The 27,529-nt window shown below is 37.1% G+C and overlaps 1 protein-coding gene across 3 annotated transcripts in view; it reads right to left on the bottom strand.

The window, feature by feature from the left end:
- Nucleotides 1–337: 337 nt before the first annotated feature.
- The window catches only part of LOC116217534 (uncharacterized), a 39,221-nt gene continuing 12,029 nt past the window's right edge, over nt 338–27,529 (bottom strand). The window contains exons 3-15 of one of the 3 annotated variants that reach the window (XM_085214478.1): nt 21,862–22,062; nt 19,577–19,681; nt 18,622–18,746; nt 15,756–15,836; nt 11,370–11,489; nt 10,596–10,688; nt 5,760–5,820; nt 5,203–5,351; nt 4,550–4,750; nt 4,001–4,167; nt 3,436–3,593; nt 2,746–2,825; nt 338–898 (exon numbers count right to left, since the gene is read on the bottom strand). In XM_085214478.1, coding sequence (XP_085070604.1) covers nt 872–898; nt 2,746–2,825; nt 3,436–3,593; nt 4,001–4,167; nt 4,550–4,750; nt 5,203–5,351; nt 5,760–5,820; nt 10,596–10,688; nt 11,370–11,489; nt 15,756–15,836; nt 18,622–18,746; nt 19,577–19,681; nt 21,862–22,062 — 1,568 coding nt within the window. In that variant the 3' untranslated portion in view covers nt 338–871. The other 2 variants (XM_085214480.1, XM_085214479.1) reach the window with 2 other exon arrangements.

The following is a 27,529-nucleotide window of genomic DNA, read 5'->3' on the forward strand; positions in this document are numbered from 1 at the left end:
ATATGGTGTGGTCCACTCTGATTCATTCCTTTTATTATGTGCAGGATTAAAAACATGTTCCCACTATATAATTACTTTAAAATGGGAAAGACCAAGAAAAGTAGCATTTCTGGGACTTCTCTGAAGGCTTTCATGTGGAATGATGATCTAGTATGATGACTGTTACTAGCTGGCCACCCATCTTTCAGAACGGTCTTTAAAAACAAGCATAATTTTCCTTTTGTGTACAAACGTGCTTTTCTTTGTCCAAAACATTTAAAGCTAAGAGTAAATCTTTTACTTTAAAAAATAATAACAAAAGCCCAACACCAAAGCAACAAAACAAATAAACAAAAAGTTATTTTGTTGTTTTCCTAGTTTACTCTGGACAGATCATACTTATTATTAACATTATAACACCCAAACAGCACTTCACCCCAAGCCTTCAGTGGAACAGAGTGTTCGTGCTCTGGGAAAAACAAAACAGTTTGAAACCATCTCTCTATTCTTATAGATACATGTTAGATGCACAATTTTAGACATTGGAAATTTGATGAGATTAATCCCATCCACTTACAAACAGATCTGTATCTGCTTAAATAAAGCATCTAGACCCTTTTGTTCAGTCAGGACACAATAGTGGGGGGCTTTGTGTGTGTGTTTTGTTGTTTTGTATTTAAAGATGTCTTCAAAGTATTTCTTAAAGTGACTAAAAGTTTCAAAACACTTAAACTTCTACAAAAGTTTCTTGAGAGTAGAGAATAGAGGGCTTGAAGTTCTTCCAATTCATTTTTTATCATGAAGCTGCTGTACAAAGTGTTTCTATTATTCAAGATGTTCATCCAGTGTCCCTCTTTAAAACAGGAAACTTGTTCCATTGTTGGTGTGTTTTTTACTGTTCCATTGTTTTCTTGACCACCTAAAAATATCAGTGAATTAATTAATAATTGTAAACATATTTTATTTTTTGTGTACATCACTTAATAATGAAAAAAGTCTGTGTATTAATTTAGCATGATAGTTCTTGCATTAATGCCAATGTAAATGTAAAAGAAATAATAATCGATGGCAATTTGGGGACTATTCAGTTTGAAGTCCAAGAACAAAAATATACTAAGGCCCTTATTACACTCTGTTTTCTGTTGTATAATTAAAGTACAAGTACTGCTCTTAAAATAATGCTTCCTATTTTGTTATGTTACCCCACAGCATAACACAGAAGCAGATGTTGGTGTTACGGCAGTGGAGGTTGAGCCTTCTTCTGGTATTTCTGATATTCTGTTACGTTTTTGTTGCTGTGTGACAGATGGCAGCAGAGGGGCGCTCTGACAGAATGATGTCTGATGTGGAAGTGCATATGAAGCAAATGTATATAAATGAATTCCCCCATGATGAAAAAAATAACACCCACTGACATTCATCAATGCTTGCTGAAAGTTTATGGAGACAGTGGATGTGAACATAGTGAAGTGGTGAGTGGTGAGTTCCAGCAGTGGTATCAGTGATGTGAAAGAAAAGTCATGTTCATGATGGCCATGTGCAGGTATTACACCATGAAACAAAGAGTGTCTGCATCACTTCATCCACATAAATTGGTGGATTATAACCAGGGAAATGTGCACAAAGCTGGTTATTAGCTTCAATATGTTGAAACACTGATGGCTATGTAGGAATATTTAAAAGTTTGCACCATGTGTGTCCCACAAATGCTCATACAGGATCAGAAACAGGACCTACTGAACCACTCTGAGGTCAGTTTTCTGAGTTTTCTGGATTGCATCATTACTGGCAATGAGACGTGTTTTCACCACTACAAGCCAAAATCAAAAAAGCAGTGTAAGGAGTGATGATTGTAATTCTCCACTGAAGAAAAAGTTCAAGATACAGCCTTCAGCAGGTAAAGTGATGGGCACTATCTTTCAGGATAGAAAAGGGGTGATTCTTTTATATTTCTTGGAACCCAGGCAAATCATCAGCTCTCACCTCTACACTGCAATACTAACCAAGCTGAGGGATTGAACTTCCTGTGGTATGTCAGGAAAGAAGAAAACCTTTATCTTACAACCAGATGCAAGGCCCCAAATCAATTTTTAGACCATGAAGCATATGGGCAGTCTTGTCCAGACTATCCTACCGCACCCACAGTATACTCTGGATTTGGCTCCTTCTGATTTCCATCTGTTTGAGCTGATTAATTAGGGACAGCATGGGCAACATTTTCCTACCAGTGACACCATCACAGCAGCTGAGAAACAGTGGGTCATCTCTATTGGTGAAGATTTTTATGGTCGTGATATGCAGGTTCTTGTTCACTGTTGGCAAAATGCATATCTAATGGTGTAAAATAAGAGTTTTGCAGCTTAGAATTTGTTCTAATAGTGATACTGTATTCTTCGTATAGGAGGCATTACTTTTGGAGCAACCTACATATATTTTGACCTTGGAGACATTCAAAGTCAGGTTGAACCAGGCTCTGAGCAAGCCTATCTAGTTGCAGATGTTCCTGTTTCCTTGCACAGTTTGACTGTGCAAGGAAACAGGAACACTTTTAAGGGTCTATGATTCTGTTACTCTATGACTCCATTGTTCTATAATTCAACTTCAGCAGGAAAAACTCAGTTCAAATAGTTATCTCTTGTCTGGAGATGTACTTTAAGATATACTCCAGAGAAAATCTAAAATCCCTTAAGAATAGAACAGAAAAGAATGGCATTTTTTATTTTAATGATTTAAAACCATATGATATAATATATTGTAATATATTACCTTCATTTCCATTTCAAACTTTTGTATGATTTCTTCCGAATGCTGACTTATCTCTTTAGAGTATACATCCTTATGGTCTTCTGAGCAGTTCCGATAATTATGTAGTTAAATGACAAATACATATCACAGTAAATATCTTAAATTAGAAATAGTAATTCTTAAAATAGAAATCATAGCCATTCCTCTTTCCCTGTCTGGACCGCCAAAATCACATTGTGTGTTGCAAAATCATTAAAAAAAAACAAGCAAAATATTGGAAAATTATTCCTTCTCAGAAGAGCTCAATGTATTAAATTTATGCAGTGGATATTTTGTAAGATTTTTCAGTAGTGGATACTATTCTCTGAGTTCTGTAATTCCCATTGTGTTCAATACCTGAATGTCAAGCTATAGGGTTTTCTGGATCTGTCTACTTTGAACACACACTGAAATAGATTGACACATTGTACACAATACATCCCATTTTAAAATGATAAAGGCACCAGAGAAAAGATGAGGAAAGGGAAACAAATATGAAGTCCCAGAATTATAAATTCATATAGTAATTAATTAAAATGAATATAGCTGGAGGTGTTTCATGGGATATTATATGGTGTTACCACAATATGAATTTAAATGCTACTGTTGTACTCTGTTTTCTTATAAAAAAATTAAGTTAGCCTTCTCTGAACTGATGAAAGGATTTCTCACCTGTCAAGGCTACATAAGGACAATCCCTTTTAATGCAGTTGGGGATTTCCCCAGTCTGGATACAATCAAAAATTATCTTCTGTGTTTCAGCAAATTCTAATTCAGACTTTGCTCTCCCAAGATTTCTGAAAAGCTTCGTTGAGAACTGTGTCCTGTCGCTGTTCAAAATAAAATGAAGACTTTGTAAGGAACTAATTATTAAAACTACAAGAATGGTGCAATTACGAAAAGTATGAGGAAGAAACATCCTGAAAAATGTAAAAAAAGAAGTTGTTGATATTATAACAGGCTTGCCAAATAAGCTTATTCAGTATATTTTATAACACACTGGTTAAAATTTACGTAAGACAGATATGCTGAATTGTTTTCCTGCTCTTTGTAACAGGTGTTTTTAAGCTCCTTGATTTATTTTTTAGTATAACTATAGAATATTTTTATTGTTTTTTCAATTTCAAAACCATGCATGAAAATTATAATAAGATTCTTTAAAATGTATTTTCTCTGTATGGAAACAACTCATTACTTTTTAAATACTATTTCTATCTTTATTAACAGTCCTATATACCTTTTGTCATCCATAGGTTCATTTCCATAAAACACTTCATAAGACGAAATGTCAGCCTGAGCTTTATTAAAGGCTTCTTTCCAATCAGCCCTTTCAACCTCATTCTTCCTGACAAGCTGATTGATGTACTGCTGTGCCTCAGGGACATCACAATATAAAGTGTGAACCTACCATGGATCAAAAATAAGATTAAATTTTCTGAAAAACTGCTTGCAAGTCATGTTCAGAAAAGAACTGAAAGAAAAGAAAAACAGTTTTTTCCATGATTTCATTTTTGACTTTCACTAATTTGTATTTTAAAATAATACCAAATAAAGAGTATTCAGATTGGTCTAATCAGATTTCTGTAGGTCAATTTTCAGTGAGGGTCTAGAGTTCTTTAATTACATATGTAATTCTGAAAATTTCAATTTAGCCTTTAAATCAATGTGTATAAAATAATTTTTCTATTTTTTAATACTAACAATAATTAATGACAATACACATTTTTCCAAATTGCACTTCTTTGTAAACTCAACAAATCATTTTTCACTTTTACTGAGTTCCTACCTTCTTAGCAAGATTTTTCAAGAATACTAGGACTGTAATTTGAGGTTTCATTGCTTTGTTATATTGTCTTTCACTTTCTAGGAGGTCAATAACTGCTTTTTCTCGTTTCCGTAAAGACTCCTGTATCTTTTGCAGCATGATGTGTGCTTGCCAAAGAGGTCCCATTTCCACTGAGTTTTCAGACTTCTCTTCATTAGCTACCTGGGAGGCCACAAAGATATATTTTAAAATGTTAATCCAAAATCTATTCATCAAAATGACTTTTCCAAGATATTAATGATCAAGTTAGAGCACAAATGGAAAAAATCTAAAAGAAGTAGATGTTGCTTACTTCCAATGTTTGGTGTACTGTTTTTACAATTCATACTAGAGATCATCAAAAGATTTTGTAGTAAAATGTATACTAGCATTATAATGAAGATAACAGCACACTATTTAGTTCCAGAAGAATTAGACTTCATTTTCTTACTGTAGTATTTTAATCATTCATCACCAATTTATCATTATCAAACCACATACATATTTCCCATATTTTTTGTTATCAGTTAGACTTCTAGCTTCCTTCAGCTTTTCTAGAATAGTCAGTCTGACAAATTTTGAAACAACTGGAATAATTCTAATCCAACCAATTTTATTTCCATTGTGTTACTTACTTGTTCTGCTTTTGAGTTTAAAATGAGCACATCTGCTTTTTCCAAGTCTTCAGTCTTTTCAGATTTGTGCTGAAGAATTTTGATCTGGTAATCCACATGGTCTGACACTCTTTCCACATATAGACTGATATTGTGAAATTCCTGCAGAGCTATATTGAAACCAGTAGAAGATCTAATCAAGAAAAAGTTGAGCATTTCTATGACTATGCATTAGCTGCAATATTGTCTAAGTCTACTGAATTGTCTCCATTAAGAAATCAAGTATTTGTAATGCACAAATGAATTATGACAATCAAGAATTCTGTTAGAGTATTATATTCAAATGTTGAAAGAAGTCTACTCAAAATTCTTGCTGACTGTAATAATCCAGTTATACTAAAGAGTTTAGAATTATGATAGATATTTCTGGCCTAACATTCTTCTTTAATTTGATCTGAAATACAGCATTCCAATGGAAAAGCTTATACTGATTTTGTCTGGTATAAACCACAGCATGAGAAAAATAGGAGGGAAAGTAGGAAGATCAAGAAATTTGATGTCCAAAATATAAAACTCACTCAATATGTGCTGGGTGTAAAGATGACTGATTTTTTTAGACAGAATTTCAAGGATCCTGACCTGAAAGGCAAGAAAAGAGGAGAGAAAGACATCAGTTTTTGTATTTCCTTTGTGAGTATACATGCAATAATTAATAACAATGGAATAATGTTGCCACTGATAGTCACATGAGCAGTAACAGGTTGTTGCTATAAAAGAAAATATAAAAGAAGAAAAACAGAGACTTCTCAGACTTTACCATTTTCACAAGAAAATGCACCAAAATGTCCAATGCTTATATTCACCCACATTACTAGAATTAAAGAGCTAAAAATTACAGAGTAGGTCTCCCAAAAAATTTAAAAATAAAATCCTTTGCACACACAGTGCAAAGTCAGCACAGAAGGAAAGTATGATTGCTTCGGATCTTGATAGTTCTACCTAGTTTCATAAAAGATGTTCTTTCTTCCTGTATATCTTAGAACATTGTAACTTCACCACTTGCTATTCTTTCTTAAAATATAATATGCTACATTTCAAGAATTTGTAAAAAACTATAGTCTTCACTGTTTGTCAATTGGGAATCAGCTAATGTTAGATATATAATAAAACATGGGAGGAAAAAAAAAACTTTAAATACTGATGGCATTCAAAATTTCATCAAAAGGTGGTGCTGCACTGTAAAAAAATACTCCTTCATATTTTTCACTCCGAAATGCTATAGGAATCTGCTCTCTATTTCATAATTTGAGTCTCATTTTGAGACTTCAGAACTTCAGAATCTATGGTTATTTTGAAATTCCTTCAACATCAGAAGAGAGGTACAAAATAGATAAATCTGAAAAATACCCTTGCGTTTAATTGGAAAGCAATTCTGACAAGATATCGCTAAGAAACTAGCAGGTCAAACTGAGCAAAATTCTATAACACACAAATCAAATTGAAAATCATCTGAAATTGTTATTTCCACAGATAAATATAGCTTATTTTACAGAAGGAATACATACTGGAATATTTATAAGGCTATGGTTTTTCTGTGTCTATATGGAGCCAAAATTGGCACTTCACAGTCCATATTAGTGATTTCATATTAGGGAAGAAACTGGACTCTGATATAACCAGGAATAAATTAAATTATTTTAACGTGCATTTTGGGCTCAGTCCTGAAAGCACGCTGTGCACAGAATTGCTGACATAAGCAGCCTATTTCACTCTTCAAGAACATAACCTTTTGTTGAAAGGTGCATAACACTGAGCATTTCATGACCATTAAATGAAATACAACTTTTTTTTTGTTTTCAGAACTAAAAACAAATACTTTCTACATTGTTAGTGTAGCAAGACGACTAGTTAATAAAGGAATTAACTACCTTTAAGCTGCATCTTACAGCCTCAAGGTTACAGCCTCAAGATCTTCCCTGATTAAATGGCTCATGGGTGTCTGACCTTTTGGCTTTCCTGAGTTGCAGTGAATGAACAGAAACTGACTAAGGCTCCATCTACGAATGTTGCTCCAAAGTTAATACCACCTAATAATTTCCATGGAAACTACAACGAATACAAAGAACACAGTAGCCTTAGAGCAAATTCTCATCTACAAAACACGTTTTTTTTTTTCTTTTTTTTTCAAAATAGTCAATACCACTAGCTATGCATTTTCTCTAGCAATCAAAAAGAACCTGCATTGCTGAGAAGGTTCAGTGTCTACTGCCATACAGCCAACATCTGCCTCCAATATTGTGGAGTAAGATAATGAAATAGAAGGCATTACTTTCAGAGCAGCCCTCATAAAATGTATAACGTAGTTCATCTATATAAGTAACAAAACTTACTTGAAGTTTTGGCATTTTTATTAAAACATATTAAAAACAGAGTAACAAAAATATAAAATTTTTGTGAAATTAATGCATCAGTCTGGTTCAGTGGCAGTGGTTCAATTCTCAGTGAATTCTTAAGATGTCTTATGAAATTTTACTCTTCCTGTACTTCATCCTTGAAAAAAATTGTTCACAAATGTTCATAATGCCAAAAATGACAAAGTGAATGAGCCATGATTGTAAAGTAAATGCTATTTCTCTCTCGTAAGAGACTGATAAAGAGATGTCATTACAACTCTATACATTCCGTTTGAAAATTTTCAAATGTATGCCTACTGGAAATAGAGTCACAAATAAACAAAAAAAATTGATTTCTTTTTTTCAATCCTGAAACCTCAGATTCCTTTATTAAAATGGAAAGCATGGCTGCATGTTTTTCACTTTTCACAGGACTGACAATTTATTGAAGTGCATAAAATTATTTGCCATAATTTAAGCTGGCACTACACTGTACCCTCCCCATACCCTGGAGTGCAGCTGGGCCACTCTGTGAGGCAGAGCTGCCACTGCGATGGCATGAGGTATTGCATGGCTGCAGTGTGAGCTGTATCAGACTGCACGTGGCCCATGAGCTACAGGTTGAATGTGCCTGAAATAGCTAATCTCCCCTACTTCCCCAACCCCGCCCTTAAAAGAATTATTATTATTAACAAGCAATTATTAACAGGGGAGGTCCCTGAAACAGGGGAGGTCCCTGAAGACTGGAGGATAGCCAATGTCACTCCGGTCTTCAAAAAGGGCAAGAAGGAAGATCCGGGTAATTATAGGCCTGTCAGCCTCACCTCCGTCCCTGGAAAGGTGATGGAACAGCTTGTGCTGGATACCATCTCCAGACAACTGGGAGAAAAGGAGGTTATCAGGAGTAGTCAGCATGGGTTCACCAAGGGGAGGTCGTGCTCGACCAACTTGGTGGCCTTCTATGATGCTGTCACATGCTGGGTGGATGGGGGAAGAGCGGTAGATGTAATCTACCTTGATTTTAGAAAGGCGTTTGATACTGTCTCCCACGACATCCTTATAACAAAGCTGAGGAAGTGTGGGATAGACGAGTGGACAGTGAGGTGGGTTGAGAACTGGCTGACTGGCAGAGCGCAGAGGGTCGTCGTTGGTGGTGCAGAGTCTGGCTGGAGACCTGTAACCAGTGGTGTCCCCCAGGGGTCTGTGCTGGGTCCGGTCTTGTTCAACATCTTCATCAATGACCTTGATGAGGGGATAGTGGCCACCCTCAGCAAGTTTGCTGATGATACGAAGTTGGGAGGATTGGCTGACACGCCTGAAGGCTGTGCTGCCATTCAGCGAGACCTGGACAGGCTGGAGAGCTGGGCAGTAAGAAACCAGATGAGGTTCAACACAAGCAAGTGTAGGGTCTTACACCTAGGGAGGAATAATTGCATGCACCAATACAGGCTGGGGGATGAGCTGCTGGAGAGGAGCTCTGCAGAGAGGGACCTGGGCGTCCTGGTGGACGACAGGTTGGCCATGAGCCAGCAGTGTGCCCTCGTGGCCAAAAAGGCCAATGGCATTCTGGGGTGCATTAAGAAGAGCGTGTCCAGCAGGTCGAGGGAGGTGATCCTCCCCCTCTACTCTGCCCTGGTAAGGCCTCATCTGGAGTACTGTGTCCAGTTCTGGGCTCCCCAGTACAAAAAAGACAGGGATCTCTTGGAAAGAGTCCAGTGGAGGGCCACAAAGATGGTGAAGGGCCTGGAGCATCTCCCCTATGAAGAAAGGCTAAGTAAACTGGGTCTGTTTAGCCTTGAGAAAAGAAGACTGAGAGGGGACCTGATCCAGGTTTATAAATATCTGAGGTGTGGTGAGGCCAGTCTGTTTTCAGTGGTACGTGGAGACAGGACGAGGGGAAACGGACATAAGCTGCAGCATAGGAAGTTTCGCACGAATGTGCGTAAGAACTTCTTCATGGTGAGGGTGACGGAGCACTGGAACAGGCTGCCCAGTGAGGTTGTGGAGTCTCCTTCTCTGGAGATATTCAAGTCTCGCCTGGATGCCTACCTGTGCGACCTGGTGTAGGTAACCTGCTTTGGCAGGGGGATTGGTCTCGATGATCTCTAGAGGTCCCTTCCAACCCCTACAATTCTGTGATTCTGTGATTCTGTGATTATAATGAAAAAAAAAAAAAAAAGGAGGAGAGTGCTGTGCTCTTATAATACATATTTATTTTACCCAAGGCCTTTTTTTTTTTTTTTTTTAAGTTTGATAAACAGAAACATCTGACAATAATCAGTGATTCAGTAGGAACAAAGTTTGAATATTACTAAATCGTCTGACAATGTGACTGCAATACAGTTTGGTGGAAATGATTGTTTTAACCCACTACCATAGCTACTTGCTCTTACAGTTTACTGCTTTCTGCAGGCTTCTTCTGCACCTGCTGCCACCTCAGATCATTAGTAAACTGATACTGATACATAATTAGATAGATAGATTAGATAAACTGATACATTACTAGAAAGAAATATTGTGAAGTCTGAAGAATTTTAATCATGCCCCTTTTTCCTGGGAAACACTATGCAAGTTATTTTTTACTGCTTAGGTCAACCAGCTGCTTTACAGTGTTGTAATAGATGAAGACTTTGTGTATTTTTATATCATTTGCTAAATTAAAAAACAAATAAAACAACAACAACAGCAACAAAAACAACTCTGCTGTGCTTTTACAATTATTGAAAAGACATGAGAAGTGAAAAAGACTGTGAAATGACAATAACAATTTTTAGTGGAAAAATAACGTAGAACAAAATTCTGTACATCTTCTTCATTGACATCTAATGACCCCCAAATTACTTTTATTCCCTGAAATAAGACAAGTGCCTAGCAGCTTAATCTGAACTGATTTAGTTGTACATGTCTAAAGACACATTGTTGTTTTCAGAACCCTTAGACTGTTGGGAACAGCATGAACTAGAAATGGAAATGAGGGCACAGTTTAACTTCACAATGACAAAACAAACTAGCTGTTTTCACCTTTTTTTCTTCCCATTTCTCTGTTTGTTGTTTCATTTGATGAAGAAGATCTTCCTTCTCTTGGCTCAGTTGACTGTTAATTTCCCTCATGCTCTGAAAGAAATAGGATAAAGCAAAGTAACTAGAAGTTCAATACTCAGTGTTCATTTTTTCAAAAAGGTCTTCAGTATTTATTTATTTGATTGTTTGTTGTTTTTCTTCCACACAAGTTGAGAAATTTTTAACATGTGAACTAGAATTCTAAGTCCTGGGGATCTTGGACAAAAATAAAAATAGACAAATTTAGAAACCAAATGTCATCAGATTCTAAATACACTTCTTAAATTCTGGAACATAGAGAAATTTTTGCTTGGTTGTAGAATATAAAGAATGGGATAAACCTTAATTTCTGATCATCACTAAAAATAGCATTAGATTTCCTTAATACTCAGTGAGTGTCTTTACTTTTCCTTCATAAAAACATTGTTCTCAAGTGTATAAGCAAAATAGTATGGGAGAACTTAACACGAAGTATTCATCACAGAACTGAAGGTATGAAAACTGTTCTGAAAACGTACTGTGTAAGGTTTTACTCATCTGAAGTATGAGTATGTTTTTGTAGTAATTTTACTCATCTGAAGTATGAAGATGTTTTTGTAGTAATTTCACAAATTATATCTTCCCTTACTGTTTACTGTCACTAAAAAGAAAACATGACTTCTACAATCTCTTTTTGCATCTCCTGTAGGTTCCTTTTGCTCTTATCCTTCTGTTAAAATTGCACTTCTTGTTTACCTTAGCTATAGTTTGCCAGTATTGGCTGTTCTTGTTCATCAGCTCTCGGTAAGCTTCTAATTGAGATTTCAGACTCCTCATTTTGTCACCATACAGTTTTACAGTAGTTATAGTCTGCTCCTATATTAGAAAAGATTATTGAGAAAATGAATACAGAGTGAAAACAGAAAAGCAAAACGTGAATAAGAGAACATTTATACAATAGCAAAGTATTAGCTTTCCTTCTCCAATTCTTTTTTTTTTTTATCTGCAAATTTTTTTGTGTTGCTCACAAGATGTTTGTATCTTCACAGGACGTAAACTTAAGGCAAAAAATCCTGCTCAGATAATCATTTTTTTCTCCTCTATTTTGCAGAAGCCATAAGTCTTTCAAAGACCAGACCTAATGAATTCTCTCTAGGCATGGCTGAGCAATTTTAAACAAATTTAACTTTTCTAAGAAAATAAAAGCTGGGAAGTTAAAAATACAAGCAGTATAGAAAACAGCTCAGCAAAAGAGTCTTTCTAAATAAGGCAATAGAACTGTGTAATAAATGCAATCAAATCAGAAAGCTTAAGAAGTAGGGATATTTCCAGTGCTTCTATGAACTACTTCGCTCTCAAAGATTTTAAGTAAAAACACGATGTGTTTCTGTCTGCTCAGTAGAGAAATAAATTTGGAATCTTTCCTCAGTGTGTACCCTTTGGACAGAATGAAATTTATTTTTACGGAAAACATACATGTTACCAGCTACCAAATGGCTGTCTTGATCTTCATCGGCAAAGAAAAATAATCTGATGAATTAAAGCAGCAGAGGCTGAAGAAAAAGATTTCAGTACAATGTAGCCAAAGATGTACGTAATTCAGATTTGGGGAGAATTACTGACTAATGAAATGCACAATGCTTCCACGAGGGAAAGCATAGCACTGTGGGGTTATGGTCACAAGAGCGGAGCCTATGGATCCTCACTGTAGCCTTGTGGACATTACAGGTGGAAGGACTCTGTGATTTTCTAAACCACATTCACATAACACTAAAAGAAAAAACTGAAACATCCATAGAGACCTGTATCAGGTCTGAATGCTGAAAGAACCAGATATATGAATGTTACTTTGTGTGTCAACCAAGATTCAAAGCAAAGGAAATAATCTTATTCATATTTTGGAAGCAACTTGAATTATTCTAGTTGTATAATGCTTTACTATGAAATGCGTTTTTGGGTTGTTTTCCACTGACTTTATCCTTATTGGGCTCATTAACTTCATGAACTTCACAAAAATTGTCATATACTAAGCTAAGTAGAGAATGGACTTAAACCTTAAAGATGGAAAAGGAGCCAAGTGCAAAGGAAAGGAGAGCATGCCCACAGAGGACAAGGCTAAAATACCTTCTGCGTCGGCAATGGGGCTTGGCACAGCCTTTTACAAAAAGATAATCCTTGTCAGATACAACTCACACAGTTGTGTCAGTCATCAGAAGAAAGTGACATTTAACAGGAAAATTTAGAAACTGAAAAGCCCAGGAAATCTCTGCAAATACACCAGCATAAATATTCAGAATGGGGAAGATACTAATGTGGTAAAAAAAAAAAAAAGAAGAAATAGCCATTTTTGGAGAATGGATGCAATGAGTAACTAAATGCAGAAGAAAATGTAAATGAAATAAATTTATTCCCTAGTTTTGCCCTCTATCTTAAACACTAGATTGACTGTGAGGAGCTCCCTCTGAGAAATAGTGAGGAGCAGGTCAAGGACCTAGAATTTGAGATAGGACTAATAAACTGCACCTGGGGGGGCTACTACAGACCACCTCATCAAGGGGAGCCTGCTGATAGCACCTTCTTCCTTCAGCTGCAGAAGGCATCATGCTCATGGGCACTTGTCCTGATGGCGGTTGTCAACCACCCAGATATCTGCTGGGAAAACCATACAGCAAGCTGCAAGAGAACCAGGAGACTTCTGAGCGTGTGAATGATAACTTCCTGGTTCAAGTGTTGGACAGACTGACCACAGGGGAAGCACTGGTGGATCTGGTGCTCATCAGTGTAGAGGAGATCATTAAAGATTTTACAGCTGGAGCCAGTCTAGATTGCAGCAACCATGCCCCCGCTGATTTTTTTTATCTCAAGTAACATAGCCCTGGCAAAGAGTGGGTTCAGGACCCTGAACTTTGGGAGAATGAACTTCAGGATGCTTAAGGAATTGTTGGGTGAGATCTCCTGGGAAGTTATCCTTGGAGACAAAGAAATGGAAAAAAGCTGGCTACTCTCCAAGGATGTCCTTCTAGGCGCACAAGAGCTCTCCATCCTTCAGAATGAGAAAGCAGGAAGTTTGAGAGGCAGGAAATGTGCTGTCAGATTAAGGGAAAAGAACAGATTGTATAAGCTGTGGAAATAAGGGCGTGTGACCTGGGGAGAATACAGGGATGCTGTCTGGACTTGCAGAGAAGTGATTAGGAAAGCCAAGGCACAGATGGAACTGAACTTGGCAAAGGATATTAAAAACACCAAGAAGGGATTCTATAGGTACAATGGCCAGAAAAGGCAGGCCAAAAAGAGCCACCTCCTTTAGTAAATGAGAAAGGAGAACTAGCTATGGCAGATATGGGGAAGGCTGAGGTACTAAATGAGTTTTTGCCTCAGTTTTTATTGGCTGCCAGGATTCTTGTATTTCTCATGTCCCTGAAGCTCATATCCCTGGGCCTGTAGGTGGAAACTAGGGGAGTAAATCCTTCCTCCCCCCCTGCTATAAGGGCAGAGTAAGTCTGAGACTGCCTTATGAGAATGAATGTATACAAGTCTATGGGGCCAGATGACTTGCATCCCAGAGTTCTAATGACTAGGGAATCATTAGGCTGATGAGCTGGCTGATGTGGCTGCTGAGTCACTTGACACCATATATGAATATATATCATATATTGTGGCTGTTGGTGAAGTCCCCAGGGACTGGAAAAATGGAAATTTTACTCCCATTTACAAGAAAGAGAGAAGGAGGACCCAGGGAACTGCATACCTGTGATCCTCACCTCTGTGCCTGGGAAGATCATGGAACAGGTTCTCCTAGAAGGCATGTTAAGGCACATGAGGGATGAGCAGGTGATCTGAGATGGCCAGCATGGTGTTACCAAGGGAAGATCATGCCTGACCAGCCTAGTGGCCTTCTATGACGGAGTGACAAGACTGGGTGGACAAAGGGAAGGTAATCAATGTCATCTACCTGGACTTGTGCAAAGTTTTTGACGTGGTTCTTCAATACCTCTCTAAATTGGAGAGATACAGATTTGAGGAGTGGACTATTACGTGGATAAGGAATTGGCTGGAAGGCCATAGACAGAGGGTTATGTTGAATGGCTTTATGTGCAGGTGGATGCCAGTTATGAGAGGTGTCCCCCAGAGGTATGTCTTAGGATGGGTGCTTTTCAACACTTTCATCAATGACATTGATGACAGGCTCGAGTGCACACTCAGCAAGTTTACTGATGACACCAAGCTGAGTAGTGCGGTTGACACATTAGAAGTGAAGCCATCCAGAGGGACCTCAACAAACTCAAAAGGGGGGGCCATGTAAACCTAATGAGGTTTAACATAGCAAAGTGCAAATTTTGCACTTGGGTTGGAGTAACTCCAGATATGTATACAGACTGGAAGAACTCAGTGAGAGTATCCCTGTGGAGAAGGACCTGAGGGTACTGGTGAGTGAAAAACTAAACATTAGCTAACAATGTGCTCTTGTAGCTTGGAAGGCCAATGGTATTCTGGGCTCCATCAGAAGAGAGGTGGCAGGAACAGGGAGATGATTGTCCCTCTCTACTCTGCCCTCATGAGGTCCCACCTGAAGTACTGCATCCAGATCTGGGGTCCCCAGTACAAGAAAGATGTGGAGTTGTCGGAGAGGGTCCAGAGGAAGGCCTCAAAGATGATCAGAGGGCTGGAGCACCTCCCTTATGAAGACAGGCTAAGGGAGCTGAGCTTGTTCAGCCTGGAGAAGAGAAGACTGCAGGGACACCTCACTGCAGTCTTCCAGTATTTAAAAGGGGATTATAAACAGGAAGAGAATCAACTTTTCACTCAGATAGATAGTCACAGGACAAGGGGGAATGGTTTTAAGCTCAAGGAGGGAAGGTTTAGATTGGATGTCAGGGGGAAATTCTTCAGAGAGAGAGGTGAGGTGGTAGAACAAGCTGCCGGAGATGCTGTGGGCAACTCTGGAAGTGTTCAAGACCATGTTGGAGCTCTGGGCAACCTGGTCTAGCACCATATCTGGAGGTTCATGGTCTTGCCTGTGGCAGGGGGTTTGGAACATTATGTTCCTTAGGGTCCATTCCAACCCAAGTTATTCTATGATTCCATCTGTATCACTTCAACTAATACTATGAGACAATGATATTCATGCTCCAGAATAATTACCTGTTTTTCTTTTTTTATATTTTCCAGTTGTTTGATTATCTTCATGTGCTTGCTTTTCATTTCCTGCATGTCTTTTACAATCTGCAGAGGATGGAAGAAATGATGAACTCAGAGCACTAGAAAATGAGCTCCAGATGTAATGAATCATCAGACAATTTTGATGTACATTTCTCAAAATGACGTTAAAAATACAGAGACTAGTCTGACCTTGAAAGCATGTAAGTACCCTGAACTCTAGAAAAAAACACTGAGGCTTCAGCAACTAGATTCAACTCAACAATTAGTTTCTATTCAACTATTTTATGTAATTTAATAAATATAGGTCTGTTTATTTACTTGAAGTGGATTTTTTCTTCTGGTCCATTTCTGTTTTTCTAGAGCAGTAATCTGAATACAGAAGACAGTAATTACAATTATTCTAAGTTCTTGAAAAAGAAAAACAACATTGTAAAACTTCTTACTGGAAAAAAAAACACTAATAATTAAAAAAAAGAAGAGTGGACAGTGGAGATAACAATTTTGCATTTACAGAATCACAGAATCACAGAATCACAGAATCACAGAATTGTAGGGGTTGGAAGGGACCTCTAGAGATCATCGAGACCAACCCCCCTGCCAAAGCAGGTTCCCTACACCAGGTCGCACAGGTAGGCGTCCAGGCGAGACTTGAATATCTCCAGAGAAGGAGACTCCACAACTTCCCTGGGCATCTAATTTAAAAATTAGATAACACAAATTGGTAACATACTGCACTCAGTTGCATTCAGTATGCCATTAAGGTAATTTTTAAAAAGTTCAAAATTGATATAATTTTAAGAATCAGTACAGTCATTTCTCATTAACTGAAATGTACATAAGGGACTGGCAAAGTGATGTTTTTAAATATAAAGAACTAGAGATCTGTGTGTGGTTGTAGGTCCACAATTTCATTGTGATCATAGAGACATGATGGGACAACTTGCATGTGTAGAATGCTGCTTTTTAGGAAATACAGACCAGAGAGGCGAGCTGGTGAAGTTGCTCTTTATGTGAGAGAAGAACTGGAATGTATCGAGCTCTGCCTAGTAATCAGTGATAAAGTGAAATCTTACAGGTGAGAATTAAGGGACAGGCTAATATGAGTGACACCATTGTGGGTGTTTACTACATGCCGACTGATCAGGAGAAGGAAGCTGGTGAGGCCTTATAGCCTCACGGTTTTGGGCATCGGTTCTCAAGGGGGACTTCAGTCACCCTGATATTTGTGGAAAAGAAACACTGCCAAGCACACAGTTCAGGAGGTTTCTGCAGAGCACTGATGATAACATTTGTATGCAGGTGGCACAGAGCTAACATGGAGAGATTGACCAGACTGTTTTTTTTTTTTTTTAGCTAACAATGACTAGTTGCGAATGTGAAGACTGGTGGCAGCTTTGGCTGCAGCAACCATGAAATAGCAGAGTTCAGGATCTTGTGTGGAAAAAATAGGTAGGTAAGTAGGAATGCAACTTTCGCTTTCAGGAAAGCCAACTTTGACCCCTTCAAGGAGGTTTCCCATTTGTTAGAACACTGAAAATCAGGGAGCCCAAGAGAGTTGTTTAACATTGAAGGATCACTTCCTCAAAGCTCAGAGTCTGTGCCTAGCTGGGTAGCCAGTCTGCTTTATTCCTTACCTGGGGACTCACAGTTGTGTCGTAGCCAGCTATGAGTTCTGCACAGCCTGTCTCTTTCCACACGTACACCACACTCCCTGCCTCACCTGCCCTGCCTGCCCACACTGAAAGAGCTCAGAATTGTCCATTGCAACATATCACTTTGAGGGCTCTTCCCAAGGTGGTTTGCTAATGCCACTGGTGTCATAGCTCTAGGACTGAGCCTAAATTCCTAGCTCCTCTTACTTGTTCCTCATGCTGTGTGCATTGGTGTAGAAACACTGCAAACATTTTACATTGTACCCAGCACTTGGTGAAGCATACTGAAAGATCTCACTAGAGTGCAGGCCCTCAAATGTTGGCAAGTTGTCCCATAGGCTAGGTTTTATACTTTTGCCTCCTTTGAATCTAGTTTAAAGCTCTATTGATCAGCCCTACCAATTCCTACTCTGAAATCCTTTTCTCTCTCTGAGAAAGATATATCTCCACAACCTCCAGCAAGCCTGGTGTTGTGTAGACTGTCACATGGTGAAGAAACCCAAAACTTTGGCAGTAATACCAGCTTCAGAGCCAACAGCAGGGTCTGCCCGTTCCTTTCAGTATTGTTCTCTGCTACTGGAAAAAACAGAGGAAAACATTACTTGTGCTTCTCACACTTATCCAGTTGCCCCAAGGCCCTGAAATCCCTTTTGATTACCCTTAGACTTCTCTTTCTTATTTATTTCATTGATGCTGACATGAAAAACCAATAATGAACAATAAACAGAGGGCTGCATCAGGCTAATGAGTTTTCTACTAATGACACCAGAAATGTTGAAATTGAAACAAGACCTTGTACTGCAAATCAAAAGCCAGTTCTAGCAATCAAGTGTTGTGGTGAGAAATACAGCATGTGACAAAGGTTTTCTCCATCCTCAAAGGATGTGGTACTTTCTTTGTTAACTTCAGACACCTTAGAGGCAAAATTAAGCAATTCAGTATCTGATTTTAACTACAATAGCATTTCCTTTTTAACATCCATAATTCTGTGTCCAAGATTTAAGTGCAGACTTCTTAATATGAAGAAAAAATCTATTGAGCAATAAAATAGTGTGAATTGGATTTCTATAATGAAAAAGTTTATGAGAGAAACAATGCATTTAAGTATATCCTATGTGCAGACAAACTTACTTTAATTGGTAATTTTTTGTATTGTAACTTATTCATTCATTTTTTAATTTTTATTTTTCTTTTACCTTTAGGATATATAATGTAGCTAGTTTGTATGGGATATATGACAATTCTTCTTTGGTTTTACACTCTTCCAGCTCAGTAACTTTGTGGTCAAGATCAGAACAAATTCCAGATGTGTTGGGATAATCTGTTTTATAACAAAAAAATTATGCTATCAACTGGAAGTAAATAACTGTAAGTTATTTATATCATCAAGAACTGAAATGCACAATTACCTGGAACAGCAAGTATAGTTGTAAAATATATCTATTTTGCCTGATGACAAAGGAAATGGGCCTTTGAGAGGAGAGTTTTAACAACTCTAACTTGTCAGCTTTGGCCAATGGACACAATTGCTCTTAGTTATTTTGCTTGACAATTAGTTGTCCACGATAACTCTGATGTTACTGATATACACTAAAGCTACAAACAAAAACTTATATAAAAACTAATGTAGAAAAGTGCTACCTCCTAATACAACTAGCTTTTATCACAGCTAAGTAGGACATTTCAACATCTTCTTCACAACCACTTTTTACAAGTTGTTTTGAAAGATTCAGTTTATGCCAGAGTATGATAAAAACTACCTCCTTTCATTTTCTTTCTTTTTTTTTTTTAATTAGAAACATACAATTACATGTTTTCAGATCAGACCCTCTAACTGACTTAGCACAGCAGTTAACTTTCTACTAGAAAATTATTTTGATATATTTTACTTGGAAATATTTTACTTAAGTAAAATAATTAACTAAAAGATGTGTAAGGACAAAAGAATGTAGGCAGAATACTTAAAATATTGACATAAAAATTCAAGCTACTTAGTTGAATTGAGAAATCTGAGCACATAGAAAGGAAAGAAAAATAACAAACAAACAAACAAAAAAGCAGTAACCTCAAGATTTATGTAATGTAGTAAATGAAGTATGTGTTCCAAAAAAAAAAAAAAAAAAAAAAAAAAGAATTATCATAGAAATATACCTTTTTCTAGAGCTCTGTTTTCACGCAGTTCAGTCAGGGTATTCAGCTGTGACCACTTGTTTATACTCTTTCCAATTTTTTGCAGACAAAAATTTCCCTCCACATCTGTTAAACAGTCAAAGAAATAAGTTACTTGTAAAAAATCAAGAAAAAATCTTTGCAACTCTCAGGTTCTCTTGAGTAAATCATCAAATTAAAATATGGTATGTGTTAATTCTTTTGGGACTAACAGAATTTCAGAGTATAGAATGAGTAAATGTCATAATGAAGATTGGAAGATCAGGGAATCACTGAAAGAACCACAAGCAGAAAAAGGATGCAATATTTGCCTGATTTTTCAATGGTTCTACATGAGCCTGGCAATAGAGGTATACTGAAACTAAAGACTGTCCCTCGGTCTTGCTTCTCATCTTCTGTCAAAATACGAGATGTTGGATTTTGTCCAGCGTCATTGAAATCAAATGTGTGGTGGTGGGGAGGATCACATTATTGAAGAAGATATATTTGGCCCACGTTTGTTGGTGAGTGCTGAGATAAAACCAAACCAAACCCACAAAACATGAGCATCTTCTCAAGTACTCTGGAGTAAAATTCAGAACAGTGTTTGGAAGAAGTCTTCTGCTTCTTTAAATAGATTGAGACATTTATCAGAAATGAAGGATATTTGGTCATTGGGGAGATCTAGATGTAGGGCTACATTTTTGAGATCCTAAAGCAATATTCATATACCTCAAGTGCAGTGATTTTTTTAAAAAAATCAAATATAAGTCTCTTTGCTTTATTTTTTAAATGGGAGTTTTGTAACAGAATGTATTATCTTAAAATAGTTTATCCAGGTTCTGGGTAAAATCATCATGTTCTTATTTCTGCACAACCATAAAACTCTTTTTTTCTAAAATCCAATTTAATGATATGTAAAATACATAACTAAATAAACATGTTATGGAAGGAGTGCTCTTTAGCTCAAGTTTTTTTTCTTGAATTCATCATTCACGTCATTATATATTATATACATCATTATGTATATATAAGGTTATATTTACTGAAATATGTCACTAAAGAATGCATGCTAAAATATACAGAGAATAATTACTTCTGAAATAACTTTATCATTTCAGATCTACTTTTTTTTTTTAAATATATGAATTTTTTTAAATATTTGAATTCCTCTGCAACACATTAGAGAATATTTGAAACTATAGCAAATCTTGAAAAAGCTCTCTACTATTCATAATCCCACTTCTGGTGAAAAAAATGAAAAAAAAAAAAAAAAAAGCAGCATGGGAGCATCAGTTATTGCAAGCCAAGTAAGGTTCTATTTTCCTGCTTGAAAAAAGATTAATCTTGAAACTCTTAGTGGAAATCAGAAATGCTGCATTGTTTTTTACTGGAAAAAATGCAAACATTGCCATAGCATCTGCTGAAATGGCTTCAAAGTTATGCTGAGGTCTACAGCAGTCCATGGTGAAGAAGCGTATCTCAAACTCCCACAGGTTAATGCACAGATGATAGTTGTCACCTATATCTGGCTTCTCTTTTGCTGAGCATTTGTGAGACGTTTAACTACTTAATATATATTTTCACAAGTTTGTTGTGCAGGATTTTCTGATATGACATTGACTAGATATCTCTATCAATTCTTTCTCTTTACATTCAATGCCATCTTTAAGATGAATTTAAAACCAACATAGCAACAGGAAACTTAATCCCATTTAAGAACACAAGTGTCCTCAAATCAGAAATTTTTCATTTCTATAACTAGAATCAAAGTATAACATTTACCTTTTTCAGAGTAATTTCAGTTGTTCTTGTTGCTCTTTATTCTTTGGCAAAAACACTTTCTTTTTTAACATGTCAGATTGGTAATATAACAAGCTATTTGGAAACATTTAATCTTACCTGGCATAGTCATATAGGCAAAAACTAGTCAGAAGAATTATTTCTCAATAACTGAAACTCTATTTCTTCATAGTTTTTAGAATCTGTCAGGTTATACTCCTCATAGAATTTACAGATAAACAAGAGATAATAAAGGTCTGCTCTCCTAATGGCTTTTTTTTTAATGGGCATAAGGCCAAGAGGCATCTCTTCTACATGAGAACCTAAAGAACAAGTTCTAGTACCTTTACGCTGAATCATACCAGGAACTCTCACCCTGATGATGCAATATGGACTATAATGCTTATTAAATGCTACTAGTTCAGCTTTGAGACTACAGTGTGTCACTCTTCAGTGGAAAACAGTACATTCTCAATCTGAACATTTAAGGACAAAGTGCTGCTCACCCTGGTCAGGTGTCTCTTCAATCATAACATTTTTAATCCCACATGAAAGATTTTCTTGAATCTCTTCTGAAAAATTAATTATGCTGCCTGGTAGAGGAGCTGATGAGTGCATTATGGCCTGTGGTTTAGGTTCAGGATCACTTCTTACTAAATATTCAGTAATACAAGAGCTTGAAGGAGTAACACTTTCTGTCCATGCTTCTGAAAACAAAACAAAACAAAACAAAAGAAGTAATTATTGGTAATGAAGTATTAAGAGGATATATTCAGGGTTGTTTTGTTTTGATTTTTTTGTTTGTTTGTTTTTGGTTGTTGTTTGTTGTCCTGTTACCTTTCTTTTTTCTGTGCCAGTCTCACAAATTCATTTGAAAAATACATTTGTTTGCTAGCTCTTTGTGGTGTATAGAACAACTAGACAAACTTCTATGTTAGAAAGGAAGGAAGTACTTGATTCTGAATCTTAAGTACAAAAGGGAGGCTTTTCAGGCAACAATCAAAACACATACAGAGAAATGAAAATGTAAGTCCATATAAGTTCAGCAACTGAAGTCATGTCATTACAGAGTATCTGATATATAGCTACAGATTGCACTATTGATATTTGCTCACTGCTTGTCAACATCACACAAAAAAACTTAAAACCCATAAAAATTTGGCTTAGCAACACTGAGAAGGCCTTAAAGTCACTCTTCCAGAGGTAATGGATGCCAAGAAGAATTATGAAGTTGGCAAAGTAAATACTGAAAGTTACATGGACTGAATGAAGTTGTATCTAGCAAAGCAGATGCAACATTTTCATACTGCAGATTCAGAAAAGCATCTTGAGCAGGGATTGTGTTTTCTACCGATAAAATGTCCTTACCTGATCTTCTCTTCTAGAAAGGATAGTAACACTCATATCGAAGCTCAGTACATTGCTCTTTCATAAAGAGCTCTTCCTAGTATTGCTAAATGCTTTCCTGGTAAATGGACTAGGAAGGAACTGAATTACCTTCTTTCTTGACTGTGTGCTTTTCTTTTCTGAGAAGAATCTATCTATTGTGTGTGACTACAGAACACTGAAATACAACACAAGAGAGCAGCTGTTTAAAATACCATTCACTACTTCATCTTTCGAAGGTCATCCCAAATTACCATTTTACCCTCATGCATTTGTGTGTGCTGTAATGACTGCAGCTCTACCATACCAACTGTATAGTTTAAAATCAGATGCAGCCCTGGCCCAAATGGTAAGCACCACTACCAATAGACTTTTAATTTTTCTTTTTAATGCTTTAGCAAAGTAAAAAGATAGTTTTTGCTTTCTTTGTATATAATTCTTGTAATTTATTATTTTTTTCATCACAGGTAAAAGGAAATATCTTTTTTGAGACAGGAGCACAGCTTATCACTGTTAAACAAATTTCCTAGGGAGAACATTGTTTTCTCATAGGGCTCCATTACAAGATTTCATCTTCCTCAGACAGACTATATCAGCAATAAATCTCTTATCCTACTGCTGTTTTATTTCCTTAATTATTTTTGCTTTTCTAGATAACCATATAGGAAGATTTTCCTCAATAATGAAAAAGAAACAGACTTTTTGTAATCTATTAGAGATTAATGATAATAATCACAATATAACAAATATGGAACTGTTTTTTCTAATCCTTTCTCTCACAGTCACAACAATCAGCCACATTTTTCATGTTGTCAGCAACATCACCCAAGGAAACAGCAGATTAATATGTTCCTATAGCTTCTGTTGCAGGTTAAATCCAGTAGGCAGCTAAGCATCATGTAACCATACTACACAGTGTCAGGGGTTAAGAATCAGAAGGGTAAAAGTGAGAAAACTTGTGAATTGAGACAAATACAACATAACAGGCAAAAGAAAATAAGTGCAGGCAAAGCAAAAAGAAAAATCAATTCCCTTCTCTTAATATTTAAGCATTGAGCACTACTAAGCTGATGTTTAAGCAGTGCCAGGAAACTGGGGCTTCATCACATGTAACAGTTACTCAAGAAGACTGATGCTGTAACAATGAACATTTCCCCTTCCTGCTTTGTTCAGTTTTTATTGCTAAGCAAGACATCATATGATATGGAATATCACTTTAGTATGTTTGGGTCTGCTGTTCTGGAGGTATTCCCCCTCCACCTTCCCTAGCTCTTGTGCTTCTCCAGGTTCTTATGCTTCCTTGCTGGGGGAAACAGAGAAGAAAGAGACTGTAATTACTGTTCAGTAATAACTGAAGTAGCTTAGTGCTGTTTTGGTCACAGTTCCATAAGACAGTACCACACCACCTACTATGAAAAAAAACAACAACTCTGTTTCAGCCAAAATTAGTAGAGCTTTCAAGCAATCTGAAATATAAGGTGAGAGATGAGTGAAAAATTATGGAAGCTGGAACCAAGCCTTGGTATTAATGCAAGATAAATGTAATAAACAATTAACCTTACCTATATGATAAAAAAGCTGAAGCATAAAACTCTGGCCAAAAATCAAACTAACACAAACTCTGGTGTTAACTGTACAGGAGAGATTGAGGAAGGCAATAGTGAAACATGACAGTTTGATTGTAATGGGCATGAAAGAGAGAGAAAGAGAGAGACAGAGAGAGAGGCAATCTTTCACTCATACAGAGAAGGAGAAAACAGGTGGAAGCAAGGGAGAAATACCTATAAATAAATTTTAAGCTAGGATTAAAGATGGGAGCAGCTTTTGAGTAGAGCTTTTAGCATGGAGAGGTTTGTCACCTGCTTAATTCTTACTACGGTCAGGACACAAAATAGATTTTTTACTCCCTTTTAATAATAGTAATTACATAATTACATTATAAATACCTTCATATATCTCCAGTTTCATTTCTGTACCACAAATAATAGTGATTTAGAAGAAAATGACTGAATCTAATTAGCTTTGATATTCTTTTTCATTCTTGCAATCAGGAAGCTGCCTTAAGCTAAATGTCCTCCTTTATGGCCAAGCTGACTAGTCTGCAATCAATGGGAGCAGTTCACAGGACTATTCATCTCAGGATCAGAACTTACTTTATCTGAAAGTAATTTTGCAATTTAAGGAGTTATCTAGCATTTTTTCTTTTTTCAGACTGTAAGAACTTCATTAGATATTTTTCTTCTTTTGCTGTTGGAAAGGATCTCACCATAGAAACTACTTAGAAAACCAGATAATTTTCCTGACAATGGACTTTAACCCAATCTTTGCAGTGTAAGTAAAAGATTTCACCAAAAACTTCTGCCAAAAAAAAAAATATCCATGCTAGATGTTGCAGAGCAAGATGATTAAAAAAAATGAGAAAATATCTACTTTAGTAAGGGCACTTATAGTAACTAATATTGGTAGTATTCTGTAGTTCTGTTTAGCCTGTGTTTATCATTTTATTGCATTTTAGATGTAAGTTTGGGACTTGGGCTGGAGGATTGGATCATTCTACAAAACTGCACCTTACCATTTCTTGCCTCCTTGGTATATCATCTGTTTCCGTCTAGCATTGCTTAAGCTATGTTTTCAGAAATGTAGGTAAACAGGTTCCACAGGGTACAACATCAATAGATTTGTTTTCTATTACGAAGATTAATTTTTATATCACTCTCACTCCAAAAATTGGATCTCAATATGCTACTTCTTTTTAGTTTTAAATCTCTGGTTCCATGTCCAAGACTCTTTTGGAGGTTTAGAGGGGTATAATTTTTACTTACAAGGTTTAATTTTCACATATAATTTCAGTTCCCTTTCTATACAGGAATTTTGTATCTGTCTTTCATGCATGGTAATTCAGCACATGGTATTCTTATCACTCCTAAGTGTTAGTTGTTGTCCTGTGTAGATACCCAACTGCAAAATGTTTGATGAGAAACATAAAATTTCTCACCTATCTAATCATCTTTTTGAGGAGTAAACATAACAGCTTTTGCAGTATTCACGGGAAAAAAAAAAGTGCACACGAACAGAATCATTACCTTATATTTTCCAGTTTTGTAGAAAAATGTTGAAACAAAACTGTTAGAAAAGCTATGAGCATATGTTCAGTTTGAGCTAAGCAAACTGGTTTGTTTTGAATTTTATCTATCTATTTACCTGCTAATTCAGTCTTGCAGTTCCTACTAGTATGTTTGCTGCATGAATCAATACTGTAAAGATGTAAATTACTAGGTCCTGGAAATCTTTTTGAAGTTAGCTTGCTACTTTTCATTCCCCAGATAACATAGAAGCTTTAAGCAGGAGGTCATTTTTTTGAATGGTTATTAGAAATCCTCACTGAAAGAGAATGAAAAAGTTAAAGCCTATCTCCTCTACACTCATGTAGTCTAGTAAATCCTTGTGATTTCAAGCTTATAAATCCAGCCAGAGTTAAAGAATAAACCATGAACCAAACTTCAAAACATGAAGTTTGAAAAGACTCTGACCACTTAGCTTTCAGTGAACCATGAGGATACTTGCAACTATTATTTGAAAGCCATAAGATTTCATTAAAAGTGACCAGAAAAAAACAAAAAACAAAACCTAACATAGAATTAGGTACCTCCTTAGAAGATAAAATAAAGAGAGATCACAGAATCACCAAGGTTGGAAAACATCTACAAGATCATCCAGCCCAAACATCCACTAATCACCAATAGTACTCATAAACCATATCCCTCAACACAATGTCCAAATGTTCCTTGAACACCTCCAGGGTCTTTGACTCCACCACCTCCCTGGGCACTCCATTCCAGTGCCTGACCATTCTTTCAGAGAAGTAGTATTTCCTAACGTTCAGCCTAAATCTCCCCTGGCGCAGCTTGAAGCCATTCCCTCTAGTCCTATCACCAGATACACAAGAGAAGACCTCACTACGGCTCATTACAACCTCCCTTCATGTAGTTATAGAGAGCAGTAAGGTCTCCCCTGAGCCGCATCTTCTCCAGACTAAACAATCCCTGCTCCTTCAGCTGCTCCTCATAAGGTGTGTGCTCCAGACTCCTCACCAGCTTTGTTGCCCCTTTTTGAATACGTTCCAGGGCCTCAATGTCTTTCTTGCAGTGAGGGGTCCAAAACTGGACGCAGTACTTGAGGTGCGGCCTCACCAGTGCTGAGTACAGAGGGACAATCACTTCCCTGTTCCTGCTGACAACACTGTTTCTGATGCAATTCAGGATGCCATTGGCCTTCTTGGCCATCTGGACACACTGCTGGCTCGTGTTCAGCCAAGCACCACTCAATACCCCTGAGACCATTTCCTCTACACAGTCTTCCAGCCACTCTGCCCCAAGCCTGTAGCGTTGCCTGGGGTTGTTGTGGCCAAAGTGCAGGACCTGGCATTTGGTTCTGTTGAACTTCACTCTATTGGCTTCAGCCCAGCTATCCCGCCTGTCCAGATCACTCTGTAGGGTCTCACTACGCCCAGGCTGATCGACACTTCCAGCCAACTTGATGTCATCTGCAGACTTACTGGGAGTGCACTCAATGCTGTCATCCAAGTCATCAATAAAGACATTGAAGAGGACAGGCCCCAGTCCTAGCCCTGGGGCCGTGACTGGTTGCCAGTTGGATTTAACTCCATTCACTACCACTCTCTGGGCCTGGCCTTCCAGCCAGTTCCTAATCCAGCCAAGAGCGTACCTGTCCAAGCCATGGACTGCCAGATTCTGCAGGAGAATACTGTGGGAGACAGTGTTAAAGGCT

Source organism: Meleagris gallopavo, chromosome Z (genome assembly GCF_905368555.1).
Source record: "Meleagris gallopavo chromosome Z, MGAL_WU_HG_1.1, whole genome shotgun sequence".
Lineage (NCBI taxonomy): Eukaryota > Metazoa > Chordata > Aves > Galliformes > Phasianidae > Meleagris > Meleagris gallopavo.